This window comes from Mustela erminea, chromosome X (genome assembly GCF_009829155.1).
Source record: "Mustela erminea isolate mMusErm1 chromosome X, mMusErm1.Pri, whole genome shotgun sequence".
In the NCBI taxonomy this organism is placed as follows: Eukaryota; Metazoa; Chordata; class Mammalia; order Carnivora; family Mustelidae; genus Mustela; species Mustela erminea.
The window spans coordinates 63,446,724-63,462,502 of NC_045635.1; the positions used below are offsets into that span (position 1 = coordinate 63,446,724).

The following is a 15,779-nucleotide window of genomic DNA, read 5'->3' on the forward strand; positions in this document are numbered from 1 at the left end:
TTATGTATTATGTAAACATTTGTTTATTTACTGATGTATTAATTATTTTTATTTGACTATAGTTAACACAATGTTACAGTACTTTCAGTTGTACAACATAATGTTTTAAGTTCTCTATATGTTATGCTATGCTCCCCACAAGTGTAGCTAATATTACCATACAACAATATTATAATACTATTGATTATTGCAATACTATTGACTGTATTTCCTAGGCTGTGTCTTTTTTTTTTTTTTTTTAACAGCTCAAAGGCCTCACGTTTATTACCAAACCAACCCACTGGTGCAGAGCTATAGTAACAGAAAAATCTTTCGCTGATAAATGGTATCTATTGGCAAGGCAGAAAGGTGTTTACAGGGTGATGGAATAGAACACATGATCCTCAAGTAGCTTAATTAAATACGTGGTGCCAATTAGGTGGGTGATCGCGTGATGTGGGACACCTTAGAGACCCAGCTTGGTTCTCCTCCAGTGCCTCCTCTTGGAGTTGTACCTGATTTTATTACCAGTTTTCATCCAAATCCACTGGGGAATGGGATGATTCTGCTTTTGTTTCTTGGCCAGGAATCACTTGATCCTGAAAGTCTTGTGAGAAGACATGGTCAATTAACAGCGCGCAGCCCACAGCAGGCTCTGTCTTTTATTCCTGTGACTTATTCATCCTATAATCAAAAGCCTGTATCTTCCACTTCCCTTCACTCTTTTTGCCATGTACCCACCTTTGTCCCTCTGGAAACCATGTTTGTTCTCTTGATTTTTGGTCTGATTCTGCTTTTTGGGTTTTTTTTGTTCATTTGTTTTGGATTTGTTTTGGTTTTTAGATACCACATATGAGTGAAATACTATGGTATTTGTCTTTCTTGGACTTATTCAACTTAGCATAATACACTGTAGGTTCATCCACATTGTTGCAAATGGCAAGCTCCCATAATTTTTTTATGGCCATGTAATATCCCTGTGTGTGTGTGTGTGTGTGTGTGTGTGTGTATAACTTCTTTGTTACACACTTGTCTATTGATGGACACTTAGGTTGCTTCCTTATCTTGGCTATTACTAATAATGCTACAGTCAACATAAGGGTGCACATATCTTTTCAAATTAGTGTGTTCATTTTCCTTGGTAAATAGCCCTTATTGTGTTCAAAAAATTATAAGCACTTTGTAATATTAATTATTTAATAGTTGTAAAAATTCTGTGCATTTGGTAGTTATTATATCCATTAAAAGCAAACAGAGGAATACACAGCTATATAACAAGGCCAGTTTAACAGGTCTACTAAGTAACAGAGCAAAGATTCTAACCTCTGGAGCATGGCAGAAAATCTATTTTATGCAGCTTCATACTCAAGAACTCTATGTTCACTCTACTTAATTATCCATCTTGGAAGAAATTACTGAGATATTGTTTTAGCTTTTTTTTTGAGATACTGACAATACCACGTGTAAATTTAAGTTATATAATTTTATGTTATGATACATGCATACATTGTGAAATGATTATCACAATTAGATTAGTTAAGAGGTCCAGCATCTCAGATAATTACCATTTACTTTTGTGCAGAAAACTTTTTAAGATTTACTCTATGAATAACTTTGAAGTATATAGCAATGCAGTGTTAATTGTAGTCACCATGTTATACACTACGTTCCCAGAGCTTACATCTTTTTAGTAGGAATATTTGTTTTCTTACCATTGAGTTGTATAATTTCCTTTTATATTTTGAATATTAATCCTGTATCAGATAAGTGGTTTGCATATTTTTCCCCATTCTGTATGTTGCCTTCAATTGTATTGATACTTTCCTTGGCTCTAAAGAACCTTTAGATTTTGATGTTATCCCATCTGCTGATGTTTGTTTTTCTTGCTTTTGTCATATCCAATAATTATTGCCAGGACAAATGTCAGGGAGTTTCTTCCCTTTGTTATTTTTACACTAGATTTAGTCTTGGGTATTACACTTATGTCTTCATTCTATTTACAGTCTCTTTTTGTAAGTTGTGTAATATATGGGTCCAATTTCATTTTTCTGCATCTGGTTACCCAGGTTTTTTAGCAACAGTTTTGAAAGAGAATATCTTTTCTCATTAATTATTCTTGGAACACTTGTCTAATATTTGTTTACTGTATCTGTGTGAATTTATTTCTGGTTTCTCATAATTTTATTGTATTATGTGTCTATTTTTATTGCACAATCAAGATTTTTTTTCTTCTTTCTCAAGATTATTTTGGCTACATGTGGTCTTTTGTGATTTCATACAAATTTTAAGATTGTTATTTTTTCTGTTTCCATGAAAAATGCCACAGGATATGACATTTTATCAATATTAATCAGAAGAGACCCCGTACAGCTAAGGAAATGTTGAAAAACAAAAACAAAACCAGCGGCATCACGTTGCCTGATTTCAAGCTTTGCTACAAAACTGTAATCACCAAGACAGCATGGTACTGGCATAAAAACAGACACATAGACCAGTGGAACACAGTAGAGAGCCAAGAAATGGACCCTCAACTCTATGGTCAAATAATCTTCGACAAAACAGGAAAAAATGTACAGTGGAAAAAAGACAGTCTCTTCAATAAATGGTGCTGGGGAAAACTGGACAGCTATATGTAGTAGAATGAAATTCAACCATTCTCTTACACCATACACAAAGATAAACTCAAAATGGATAAAAGACCTCAATGTGAGACAGGAATCCATCAGAATCCTAGAGGAGAACTTAGGCAGTAACCTCTTCCATATCAGCCACAGCAACTTCTTTCAAGACATGTCCCCAAAGGCAAAGGAAACAAAAGTGAAGATAAACTTTTGGGACTTCATCAAGATCAAAAGCTTCTGCACAGAAAAGGAAACAGTCAAGAAAACAAAGAGGCAACCCACGGAATGGGAGAAGATATTTGCAAATGACAGTACAGACAAAAGGTTGATATCCAGGATCTATAATGAACTCCTCAAACTCAACACACACAAAACAGACAATCATATCAAAAAATGGGCAGATGATATGGACAGACACTTCTCCAATGAAGACATACAAATAGCTATCAGACACATGAAAAAATGTTCATCATCACTAGACATCAGGGAGATTCAAATTAAAACCACATTAAGATACCAACTTATACCAGTTAGAATGGCCAAAATTAACAAGACAGGAAACAATGTGTGCTGGAGAGGATGTGGAGAAAGGGGAAGCCTCTTACACTGTTGGTGGGAATGCAAGTTGGTGCAGCCAATTTGAACAGTATGGAGATTCCTTAAGAAATTAAAAATAGAGGTTCCCTCTGACCCTGCAATTGTACTAGGTATTTTCCCCAAAGATACAGATGTAGTGAAAAGAAGGGCCATCTGTACCCCAATGTTCATAGCAGCAATGGCCACGGTCGCCAAACTGTGGAAAGAACCAAGATGCCCTTCAATAGATGAATGGATAAGGAAGATATGGTCCATATACACTATGGAGTATTATGCCTCCATCAGAAAGGATGAATGCCCAACTTTTATAGCAACATGGATGGGATTGGAAGAGATTATGCTGAGTGAAATAAGTCAAGCACAGAGAGTCAATTATCATATGGTTTCACTTATTTGTGGAGCATAAGAAATAACAGGGAGGACATGGGAGATGGAGAGGAGAAGGGAGTTGAGAGAAATTGGAGGGGGAGATGAACCATGAGAGACTATGGACTCTGAAAAACAGTCTGAGGGTTTTGAAGTGGTGGGGGTGGGAGGTTGGTGGGTATTATGGAGGGCATGTATTGCATGGAGCATTGGGTGTGGTGCATAAACAATGAATTCTGTTACACTGAAAAGAAATTAAATTAAATAAAAAAAATTAAAATTTTTTTTTCTGATCCATAAACATAGCTTTCATTTATTTGTGCCTCCCAATTTTTTTGAGGGTTATTAATACAAAAGGACATTGTATGTCATTTTTTTTTGCATCTATTGAGGTGATTCCATGTTGGATATATAAATGTTTATAATTGTTACACTTCTTGATGGATTGTCCCCTTTATGACTATACATGCCCACCTTTTTCTCTTTTTACAGTCTTGTTTTAAAGTCTAGTTTGTCTGATATAAGTATTGGTGATCTGTCTTTCTTTTAACATCCATTTGCATGATAAGTGTTTCTCCATCCTCTCACTTTTGGTCTGTGCTTGTCTTTGGATCTAAAATGAGACTGTTTTAGGCTGCATGTACATGGGTTTTTTTTTTTTTATTCCATTGTGATACCCTATGTCTTTTGATTGAAGCATTTCTTTCATTTACATTCAATATAATTATTGATAGATATTACCATTTTATGATTCTTTTGTCATTTCTGGAGATTTTCTCCGATCCTTTCTTGTCTTTGTCTCTTTTGGTCTCTCCTTGCAACTCAAAGTTTCCCTTCTAATATTTTTTACAGGGTTGGTTTAGTGGTCATGATCTTCCATAGTTTTGTTTGTCTGGGAAGCTCTTTATCTCTCCTTCTATTCTGAATGAGAGCGTTCCCGTATAGAATATTCTTGGCGGCAGATTTTTCCCTTTCAACACTTTGAATATATCATGCCATTGCCTTCTGGCTTGCAACACTTCTGTCTAAAAATCTCCAGCTAGTCTTACGAATTTTCTTTTATAAGTTAAGGACTTATTTTTTCTTGTTGCTTAAGACTTTTTCTTTATCACTATATTTTGCAAATTTAATTATAATATGTCTTGGTGTTGGCCTGCTTTTATATATTTTGATGAGTGTTCTCTGTACCTCCTGGATCTGTATGTCAGTGTCCTTCTCCAGCTTAGGGAAGTGCTCAGCTATTATTTATTCAAATAAATTTTCTGCCTCTTTTTCTTCTTCTTCTTCTTCTTCTTCTGGGATTTCTGTAATACAAATGCTAACACATTTAATGGAGTCACTGAGTTCCCTGTCTATTCTTATTTTGCTAATTATTTTTTCTCTCTTTTGTTCAGTTTGATTATTTTCCTTTACTCTCTCTTCCAGGTCATTAATTTATTTCTCTACTTCTTCCAGCCTAATGTTCATTCATCAAGTGTATTTCTCATTTCTTTTTTTTGGGTTTTTTTTTTTTTTACTATTATCATTAGTGCAAACTGCTTTGTTTCCTTTTTTTTAAGAAATTTTTTTATTTTTTATAAACATATATTTTTATCCCCAGGGGTACAGGTCTGTGAATCGCCAGGTTTACACACTTCACAGCACTCACCAAAGGACATACCCTCCCCAATGTCCATAACCCCACCTTTTGTTTTGTTTTTAAGTCTCATTTCCTATATCTAGCCCTTCATTTCTGCCATGTTATTCATTACTTCTGTGTTAAGGTTCTCCCTGTCTTCTGCTCTTTTCTCAAGTCCAGTGAGTATTCTTATGATCATTACTTTAAATTCCCTATTAAGCATATTGCTTATATACTTTCTACTTAGATCTCTGGCTGTGGCCTTGTATTGTTCTTTCATTTGGGATAAATTTCTGTGTTCTCGTTTTTCTAAGCCTTGGTGCATTTTTCTGTTTGTCACTTATATCTCTGGTTCTTGATGGTAATGGCCTTATGAAGGAGAGGCTCTACAGTGTCCTGCTGTATAATGTCCCATTCCCCAGGGCCTGACACTTCTGGGAGTATCACCAATGTGTGTTGCATGTGCTCTACTCTTTTGTTCTGGCTGCCTTATCTTTCAGGCCAGTTGTCTGTAACAGGCTCTGTCTATTGTGAGCAGTGTTTGGTCCCTGGACTGAGTGTGACATGTTTTAACTGGGTGTGCTTAGGTCTGCTTGTGAAATGAGACCTATCAGCACTGCTGTGGGAACTGAGGCTCTACATTACTCCTGTCTTGGGAGATGTGGTGTGAGCAGGTGGTATTTTGGGATAGGAAGCCTGCTTCACTGGGACTGAGGCAAGCATTAAAAAGAGGGTCAGTTCCACCAGAGCATGGGGTGCAGGGCTTGGTGTAAACAAGTTAGGTAGCAAGAATTGGTGCTGTGCTGTTCCTGTAGGTGATCTTGTGTTGATGCTATGGGTCGGGGGGGGGGGGAATTGTCAGTTTCTTTGTTCCATGAATGTTATCTCTCTGAAGTGTGTTCCCAGAAGAGTGAATAACCTTGCCACTGTGTGCTCCAGTTGCTCTTCAGATAAATATTTTCATGCTTTGTGTTCACAGGTTGCCTTTCTCTCCAAGAACAACACAATTGCCTGTGGGCTTTATCACACCCAAGCCCACTGACCTTTAAAACTCCAGGTTTAAGCCCCCTGTTTGCAAGAATTCACAAAATTCAGCTCTTCTGACTTTCCAAGCCAGTTGCTATAGTGATTTGTTTTCCCCATGTCCTCCTCTGTATGCTTGTCTGTCTCTCACCCTTCTACACAACCATGGCTCCCTCCCCACCACAATAGAATGATCTGTTATTCTCCCAAACTGAGTCTTCACAATTACTACCTTCTTCAATGTGGTCTTTACTCTATTTTTATTTATGTAGTTTCTTGTGTCACTCTTCAGGTCAATTTCTGGGGTATTTTCAATGATTTGGTAGTTATCTAGTTGTGTTCATGGAGTGAGGTGAGCCTAGGGTCCTCCTACTCCACTGCCATCTTTCAACCTTTCCACTTAGACCCTGTTTTTTATCTTGCCTTTTATTTATTTTTATTTTATTATGTTCATCACCATACAGTACATTGTTAGTTTTTGATGTAGTGTTTCATGATTCATTGCTTGCATATAACACCAGTGCTCCATGCAATACATGCCCTCCTTAATAACCATCACTGGGCTAACTCATCCACCCACCCCCTCCCTGCTAAAACCTTCAGTTTGTTTCCCGGGTCTGGAGTCTCTCATGGTTCCTTGCCCTCTCTGATTTCCTCCCTTCATTTTTCCGTTCCTTCTCCCAACATTCTCCATGCTATTCCTTATGTTTCACATATAAGTGAAACCATATGATAATTGTCTTTCTCTATTTGACTTATTTCATGTAGCATAATCCCCTCCAGTCCCATCCATGTCAATGCAAATGATGGGTATTCATCCTTTCTGATGGCTAAGTAATATTCCATTGTATATATGGGCCACATCTTCTTTATCCACTCATCTATTGAAGGGCATCTTGGCTCCTTCCAGTTTGGCGATTGTGGACATTGCTGCTATAAACATTGCAGTGCATGTGGCCCTTCTTTTCACTACATCTGTATCTTTGGGGTAAATAAATGGATCTTATATTTTCAAAAGTTAATGATTAGCTAATGTCTGAGATTACTTTACTTTTCTAAATAAAAAACTGATATTTGAGTAGAAGAAAGGATAATTTTTTTAAAGATAGCAATACAATTTTTTTATTACACACCTCTTTATCATACCAAACTTGACTGGATCTAACTCTTTAGATCTGTGTTTTGTGTGTGACAGAGTGGGGAGAAAATCCTTGTTCTTGCCCTTACTGAAGTGGCCATTTTTGTTCAGAGTTCCAGATATTATCTCTAAATTTGAAATCTACTAAATCTACTTAAGAAAGAAGTGGCACATTTTAAGTGTAAGAACAAACTGCCTAATCTAAGTAGTATTCACAAGGGCCCTTCAGGAATAACAACTGATGATAACAGTTCATAAAATCTTACTAAGACAAGTAAAATAAAAAAGAACCAGTTCAGCATGTCACATAAATGCAAGCTCTGATAATTTGGAATACAATTTTAAAAGATTATCTTTTTAATTTGTTTTTTTAAAAATTATGTTCAGTTAGTCACTGTATCATTAGTTTTTGATGTAGTGTTCAATGATTCATTAGTTACGTATAACACCCAGTGCTCTTCACAGCACATGACTTCCTCAATACCCATCAAGTAGCAAATGTCAAAATGTTTAAATAATGAGAGTCATCCTGAATTATACTAAGCATTATCATTGATAGTTACTTCTCTATTGACCAAAAAGGAGAGGAAAAAATAAAATAGGGTAGGTTGAAATCTTGACAAATAAGCCATAATAATTATTTAAATTATCAATATCAATATACCACTAAGATTTTATATTTTCAATGCCAGCTTTACTAAAACAAGAAATGTTAGAGACTACTTAATTGAAGATGAAAATCAATAGATTGCTCTTTCTGAAATCAACAAATGGTTAATTTCACAGTCTCAAAAGAATTAAATGAAAATAATCCATATGTTTGCTCTTAGTTTATCATTTTGATGCTGACAAATGTATGTAAAACTTCTCTAGGGAAAGCATAACACTAGAGATTTTCTTCAGTTTTTCATTTTAACCATGGATGGTATTACACAGACCTTTGCAAGGTCATCACAGACATATGTTTTTTTTAATACTTTGTCTGTTATCTTTATGCTAGAGATGACTTGCAGGCCCAGTTTCAAGGACAGTAGTGTCAGGGTGAAGCAGAGAGATGAACCTGGGGGCAGCTGTCCAAGATACCTTCCTGAATTTCCACACCAACGAATAGAATCTGTATCATAGGTCTTCAAAACCAGTTTCATTTTCCTACCACTACAGTTCATTATCTTACAGATAATATGAAAAGGCTCTTCTATAATTACAGTATCCGGGATTTTTTCCAAAGACAGCTTCATGTTTCCATAAACTGGAGCTTTTCTTTCAAGCTGGATTGTCTGTAGCATTGCCATTTCACCTAGATTTCTCTTCCATATTATATCCAATTTTCCCATTTCTGTTAGTCCCTTAATGATACCAGCTTTCTCTGAAAATTCCTGTTTAAGCTTAAGGTAGTACAAATACTGGCGTTCTTCCATTGACTGTAAAAATGTTCTTGTTCCAAAGGTACACTCATCTTCACCAGCCTGATTGATGGTATTTAATTCTTCCCCAGTGTACATTTCAGGTGGGTTTAATGAAACTTTTTGTATAAAGACAGTTGAAGATGAAATATTCTGAATTTGGACTTCAAGAAATAAGTCACTCTTCTCTGAATTATAAAACTTAGTTTTAACCTCCAATGGTGGGAGGAAAGGAAATAAGCACAGTTTACTAAAAAACATCTTTCCTCTACACGTTTTGCATAGAAACTGAACCTGCAGGTATGACTCTTCCAATGTCTTTACTTTGTCATGAATGACATCATCAATACAACAATTGGATGTATATTCTGTTATGGTAGTCATGACGACCAAAAGATGTAAAGGCTGAATGCTTGACTGAAAATCAGTATTTTCAATATGATTTTTGCAACTTAATTGCAATCATTGGGAAGTCCCACATAAATGGAATTTTTCCTCTCAAAATGTAGTTCTACGAATTTATGATAAAAACAACATTTCTCCCAAACATTGACATTTCTCTAACCAGTCATGGGCTGGTTAGAGAAATTACCAGGTAAGTTGCTATTTTCACATGTAACTGGAAAGTTAGTGAATGAAATATGCTTAATAGATAGCAGCACTTTGAGTGTCATAAAAATCTGTCTGGGTGGATTCCCTTCCATTTTGACCACAATTTTTCCCTGTTGTTTTAATAAAGCACTAGAGTTAGTTTGAGACAGGTATGGTGAGATGACAGACATGGAGATAGATAACTAATTTTGAATGAAGAGTTTTTTTACTCACAACCCCCAAGAAAAGGTGGCATGATGTGCCATACAGGGCTACATAAGGATGCACTAGGGTTGGTCAGAAGGCAAGAGTAAGAGAAACACATGGGTACAAATCTTTATTGGGATTACTGTGAAAAGACAAAGCAGAATAAAGTAAGCTGACTAAAGTTGGTTAATTTGAATAATGTCAGCAGGCTCCTGGCTGTGGGGACTTTCCCTAATTGCCTGGTACCTGTTCCTGAGGTGGTATTAGGGCAAGGGGATAGTGGGTCAAACTGAGAGCTCCATTAAGGAGGAAGTTGGATGGTATGGGCTCTAGGCTGGTTGGTTGTTGTGTGAGAGGCATTCTCACAGAGGAGTCATATGTTATCTAGAGGAATTAGCTTGTCCTGGGAGGGGCAGTCTCTCCCAGGACAGCAAAGCCTCAAGATGTCAAAACACCATAAAACAGTGATGATTTTTTAAAAATGTGTGAGTAATATACTCACTGTATGTAGTCCCTGGGGAAAAACGGTACAGATAGGCTCAGAACAAATCAAGGACACTGCACAGAGGAAAGGACCTGGTTTCCAAACAACTCCTATTTAAGTCAGGTTTCAACATGAAAAGTAGAGCTAGTATCAATATAGATGGTGATCAATAGAGATAGAAATAGATATATAGATGATGATAGATGATAGATAGATAATTATAGGGATTTGGTTTACATAATGATGGGGGCTAACAATTCTTGTAATGTCTTCTCTGTATCTGATGCAAATGTTTGAAACCTGCAGGACAGGCAGAAAGGGAAGATCATGAGAAGTTTGGAATCTCATGAACACAAACTTGAAGCCAACAGAATAGACTGAAACCTATGTCCATTTTTAATGCCTCTGAGTTTGGTGGTAATAGTATACTGTAGAAGCCAGACCTCCTTGTCCTGGAGTTATACACACATAACTACCTCAGCTGCTGCTTCATCCTGAATTAAGTCAACAGAGAAGCAATAATGTGTTTATGTTACAACATGCCTGCTGCCTTCATTCCACCTCCAAAATCTTGGTAGAATCTTCCTCGTATACTATCCTAACCGGAAATATACAACACGTGGAATTCTAATAAATGTTCAGCCTAGTAAAGCTGACATATTATAAAATCTATCAATAGCTCCATCCCTGCCATCATTGCCATTTTGCTCATAAGTCCATTGGAAATGTGAAGCATGACTGGTAAAGGAGCCTAACTTATCTAAAGAATAGGGCAACTTAACCACCTGAGTAGTAAAATCCTTCTCTGCTAAAGTTACCCTTCAATAGGCATTCACATGAGCTAATATTTTCATATTATGAAGTTAATAATATGAACTAATATCTTCATATTCTGTGCTGATATGGAGAGTTGCGTCCACATTTCTTATTCCCAGACCTCCTCATCTCTGATTTTCCAGTTGTGTTTCTTCTAAGTTCCAGACTATCCTGTCAAACCACTGACCACAATTTACCAACTGCTATAGACTACTACCTCTGACCATTTCTCCTTTTAAATAAAGTGAACAGCAGATGTACTGCTCACAGTTTTGTACATTGGGAGGATTTTTAGTGACTGTTGTCCATTTCACTGAGGTAGAAGGTGGCTGAATTTTTGTGAGATTTCCTGTTCTTCTCTGGTACATGTTTCTTAGCCAAGTGTCTATTGTAGGTATTACTTTCTGTTACAAGGTCCAATCAGCACAATACTATCAACTTAATGGACCAGCATGATGTCTTTTGGAAGAGAAAGATAGTCAAGATCCCTGACTAAATTATGACATAGGTATGGAGATTTGATATATTCTTGAGTTAAGACAGTGAATTATATTGCTGGATTTACCAGCTCAAAGTAACTACTTCTGGTGGTCTTTACTAACAACTACAGGTCACCCTTGAACAACACAGGTTTGAATGGCATGTGTTCACTTATTTATGGATTAAAAAAAAACCCAACAAATGCAATACAGTACTGTAAATGTATTTTTCTTTCTTGTTATAATCTTAATGACATTTTCTTTTATTTAGCTTATTTTACTGTAAGAATACAGTATATAATACATATACAAAATATGTGTTAATCAGCTCCTTATGTTATCTGTAAGTTTTCTGGTAAACACACTATTAGAAGTTATGTTTTGGGGAATTCAAAGGTTACATGAACAATTTTAACTGCATTGGGGTTTAGGGCCCCAAACATTGCATTGTTCAAGGGTCAAATGTTTAGAGGGAAAAAAGTATTTTCCAGATTATTAATGCCATACTAAGTTTGGGGGATGTGTTAATTTGTTCAAATAATAACACTACATTTAGAATAGGAGCTGCACTTGGAGTCATCACCTGATTGAACTTACAAGATCTACTGTTATCCAAGACTCATCTGCCTTCTGTACCAGCTAAGTAGGCAAGCGGAATGGGAATGTGATAAGAACCACTAATTTGTCATGTTTCAAGTCTTTGACAGTACACTACAGTTGGCAATCCATCTAGGAATGTTGTATTTTTTTAGTTGACTACTTGTAGGTAGACACAGTAATAGGGCCTTCTACTTAGACTATCTTCCTATAATCTCCCTTGCTACGTAGGTCAGGAAATCATTATGGGGTGATGTCCATAGCTGAGTGTGTGTATTCCAATTATGCATTCTGTATCTGGGGGAAATAACCACAGGGTGAGTTTTGTGGATCCACTAAGCCACAGGGAGATTGATCTGTGCCCAATATCTAGTGATGACTTGACCTCCATAAGTCACTACTCTATGTGCTATAGACTCACATTAAAATCTCCAAGAATTAGTTCAGAGCCAGTGTTCAGTAACCCCCTAAAAGTCTAATTAATTTTCTGTTCTCACTGCATAAACCCCTGATTAATGATCACATATCCCTTTGGGGAAGGTAGGCAGAAAGAGTAACAGTAAAATTATTTACAATGTAATAGAGGTTTTCCTCAATGGAACATGCCCTCCCATTCTTTCAAAGGGGATTTGCATCTATAAACTGGTTCCATTCTGCACATTTATCAAGGTATTATATCTCATTTGATGATTTTGTTCACTAAACCTAGATCACTCCTGCTCAGACAGATCAAATAAGAATTTCATAAGCTACCCATCTATTTCAGATTCTAGGACCCCATAATCACAATTACCCAATGCTGTAGTTCTCTGTAAGTTAGGTTACTCTGATTATTGATTTGACAGTGCTGTCAATTACACTAACCAGGCTTACCTTGTCTTTGGCAATTAAGCACTACAGCTTGGCCCCAGCTATCTAGGAATCTCATCATCCCTGTACAGATTAGGGATCCCTGTTTGATGGTGACAGTTTCCAGCGTAACATCTGACCTACAGGAAATAGTAACTAGAGAGCTGAGGCTCCCCTCACAAATTTATTTCATACAATCATGGTGAAAGGTGTGTACTTTGGACACTTCTGAAGTGGGCAAGCATGTCTCGTATGATAAATCCACTCTAACATCCAAACCTCCCTAATGCTTTGGATTCTTTCCTCTTTGGTATACAAAGGCAGTTCTGGCATTTCAACTTTATTTGATACAACTTTATATTACCATCACTACCATCATGATTCCACACACTTAAGACTCATTCTCACACATACTCCTCAAATAATTTTCTGGATAAATTGAAAATATAATGCCATTCCTTTAGTGTATATCACACATCTTCACAGGTCACACTTTGTACTTCATCCATTGGGGCCTACTGAGGCTTGAATCTAATACAGGTCTAGAACCAAAGAGGAAGTGGTGGGAGTAGGTCCTGAGGAGAATTAGCAGTCCCTTCCAAGGCCCCTACTTAAGCGGAGGTCATTACCACTTTTTCAGGTAAAGGGGAAATAACACAGGCAGGCAGGGATAGATGTGCTGTTTTTGTTACAGTAAGCAGTTATACAGACATGAACAGGAGGGGAGAGAGGAGGGTAACAGATGAACAATTGCCAAGGACCACCTGGTTTCCACCCAGAGACTATCCCATCTCCTTTAGACCAACCACTCTTGCACTTAACACAGGCTGATAAATAGAAGATAAGGGCCACAGGGACTTTTCCAACTTTGGAACATGGGCATGTAGCTTGTCCACTAGTAACCTATTAGGCTGTTATAGTATTTTGCAGTGGTTTGCCCACCCCCCACAACCCCGGTGGGTTGTACTTAGGTGGTCATGGGAAAATGACTAACACAAACTCTCATAAACGTTGGTGGGGAGGAAACCAAGGAGAATATGAGCATGGAGCAAAAATATCAAGATGGAAGGGAGATCAAATAAACTCCCTTGAAAAACACAATGAGAAACTCAGTGTTATCACCCATCATTGGGTCAGCCTACTCCTCTGTCTGTGGAATGTACTGTTGCTTTTTGTTCAATGAAAACATTTGCTACTTTAACTCCCCATAGAGTCTCTCCACTTAATTCTTTCCTTTGAGAAGACAAAGACTGAAGAGTTCCACAACCCACCACTGGGTAACACTTCTACCAGTAAAAAGGGCTCAGCAGAATTGAGGGACTGAGGTCATTAACATCACCACCTTCATTGAGATCTGTGCAGAAGTCTCTGTTCTAAATCTCAAGATTCCATTCCTTTCCAATTCCCTAATTTTAACAGAAGAGAACCTATGAACCAATCTGTATTGTAATTCAGCCATTCACACAATGACACCCTGAGTTTCATTTTCAGAAATCATAACCTTGGATCTACAAAAGAAAAAGGTTTCCTTCAGGGAAGACACAGAATTTTTCAGGTCACTTTTGTAGATTAGATTAGATTAGAATTGAAGCTCTCAGCTTTCTCTTTCCTCACTTTCGCCAGTGCAGTTAGGAGCAACCAGCAACCAGCCAGCTTCATATACTATTCATTGTGACTAGACTATTTCAATGTAGTGAATACTTAGTCACTTAAAGCCATGCCTTCTATAGCTGTCTGATAACAGGTATCTAAAGTTGACAATTTGATGAACTCTTTACCATTGCTTGACATGGATTTCCAATGTGTTCTTTATCACTGAAAATAGAGGAATTAGTGCTTCTAAAACAGATTAGAGAAACAATTCCAGAAAACCTAACACTGGTTAAAAGATAGTGTCTTTAAGATTCTGTCCCTTTAGTTTAGCTTTCTCATACTATCTACTTTACCAACCACATTCATAACAAGTAGGGAATATATCTACCAGAGGTACACATTAAGTAGTATATAAATATTCATATAAATGGAACCATTGTGTAGTGTGAGTTTTCACATACCTAAGGATACATATGCAGAGAAGTATATAAGCTAGTGTAAAATTTTTTTAACAAAATGGTAATGAATCATTCTCACAATTTATGTATATATTAGTATGTACAGACTCATGTGAGCATAGAGAAAATTTTGGAAAGATCCATCTAGGAAGAGAGTAGAGTAGGGATATAATCATAGCGAGGGAAGTTACAAATAAAATAAAGAGAAAAACCCATCAAGAATAGAAAAAATAGGGGCGCCTGGGTGGTTCAGTAGGTTAAGCCTCTGCCTTCAGCTCAGGTCATGATCTCAGGGTCCTGGGATCAAGCCCTGCATCCGGCTCTCTGCTCAGTGGCGAGCCTGCTTCCCCTTCTCTCTCTGCCTGCTGCTCTGCCTACTTGTGATCTCTCTTTCTGTCAAATAAATAACGTCTTTAAAAAAAAGAGAATAGAAAAAATAATTTATCATTAATATATACATAACAAGACATTTTACTGAAAAAGCACTCATATGGCTCTGGTAGTCATCACGGGGAAGGAATCTTAGGTAATTATTATATTTGTATCCATATAATGTTCCCTATTATCTAAAATTTTCAAGTTTTTACCTAAATTCCCATTAATAAACATATATTGTAATATTAGTTTTGGGTCTAGAATTAAGGAACTCATCACCTACATCCAACACATAGTGTTCATCACAAGTGCTCTCCTTAATACCCTTGTGGGTATCAACTTGTTCTGCCACCCACCTCCCTTCCAGCAACACTGTTTGCTCTCTATACTTAAGAGTCTGTTTCCTGGCTTGCCTCTCTTTCCCCCACTAAGTTCATCTGTTTTATTTCTTAAATTCTACATATGAATGAAACCATATGGTATTTGTCTTTCTCTAACTGACATGTTTCACTTAGTGTAATACTCTCTAGTTCCATCCACACCCTTGCAAATGACAAGATTTCATTCTTTCTTTTTGATGGCTGG

General features: G+C 36.9%; 1 protein-coding gene and 1 pseudogene across 1 annotated transcript; both read right to left on the reverse strand.

Annotated features, from left to right (window-relative positions):
• Positions 1-241: 241 nt before the first annotated feature.
• LOC116582975 lies at positions 242-601 on the reverse strand (annotated as a pseudogene).
• A 7,453-nt stretch (positions 602-8,054) lies between these two features.
• Positions 8,055-9,044, reverse strand: LOC116583375 (trafficking protein particle complex subunit 13-like). Its single transcript, XM_032331467.1, has one exon. The coding sequence runs from the start codon at positions 9,004-9,006 to the stop codon at positions 8,242-8,244; it is 765 nt and encodes a 254-aa protein (XP_032187358.1). The 5' UTR covers positions 9,007-9,044; the 3' UTR covers positions 8,055-8,241.
• Positions 9,045-15,779: the final 6,735 nt, after the last annotated feature.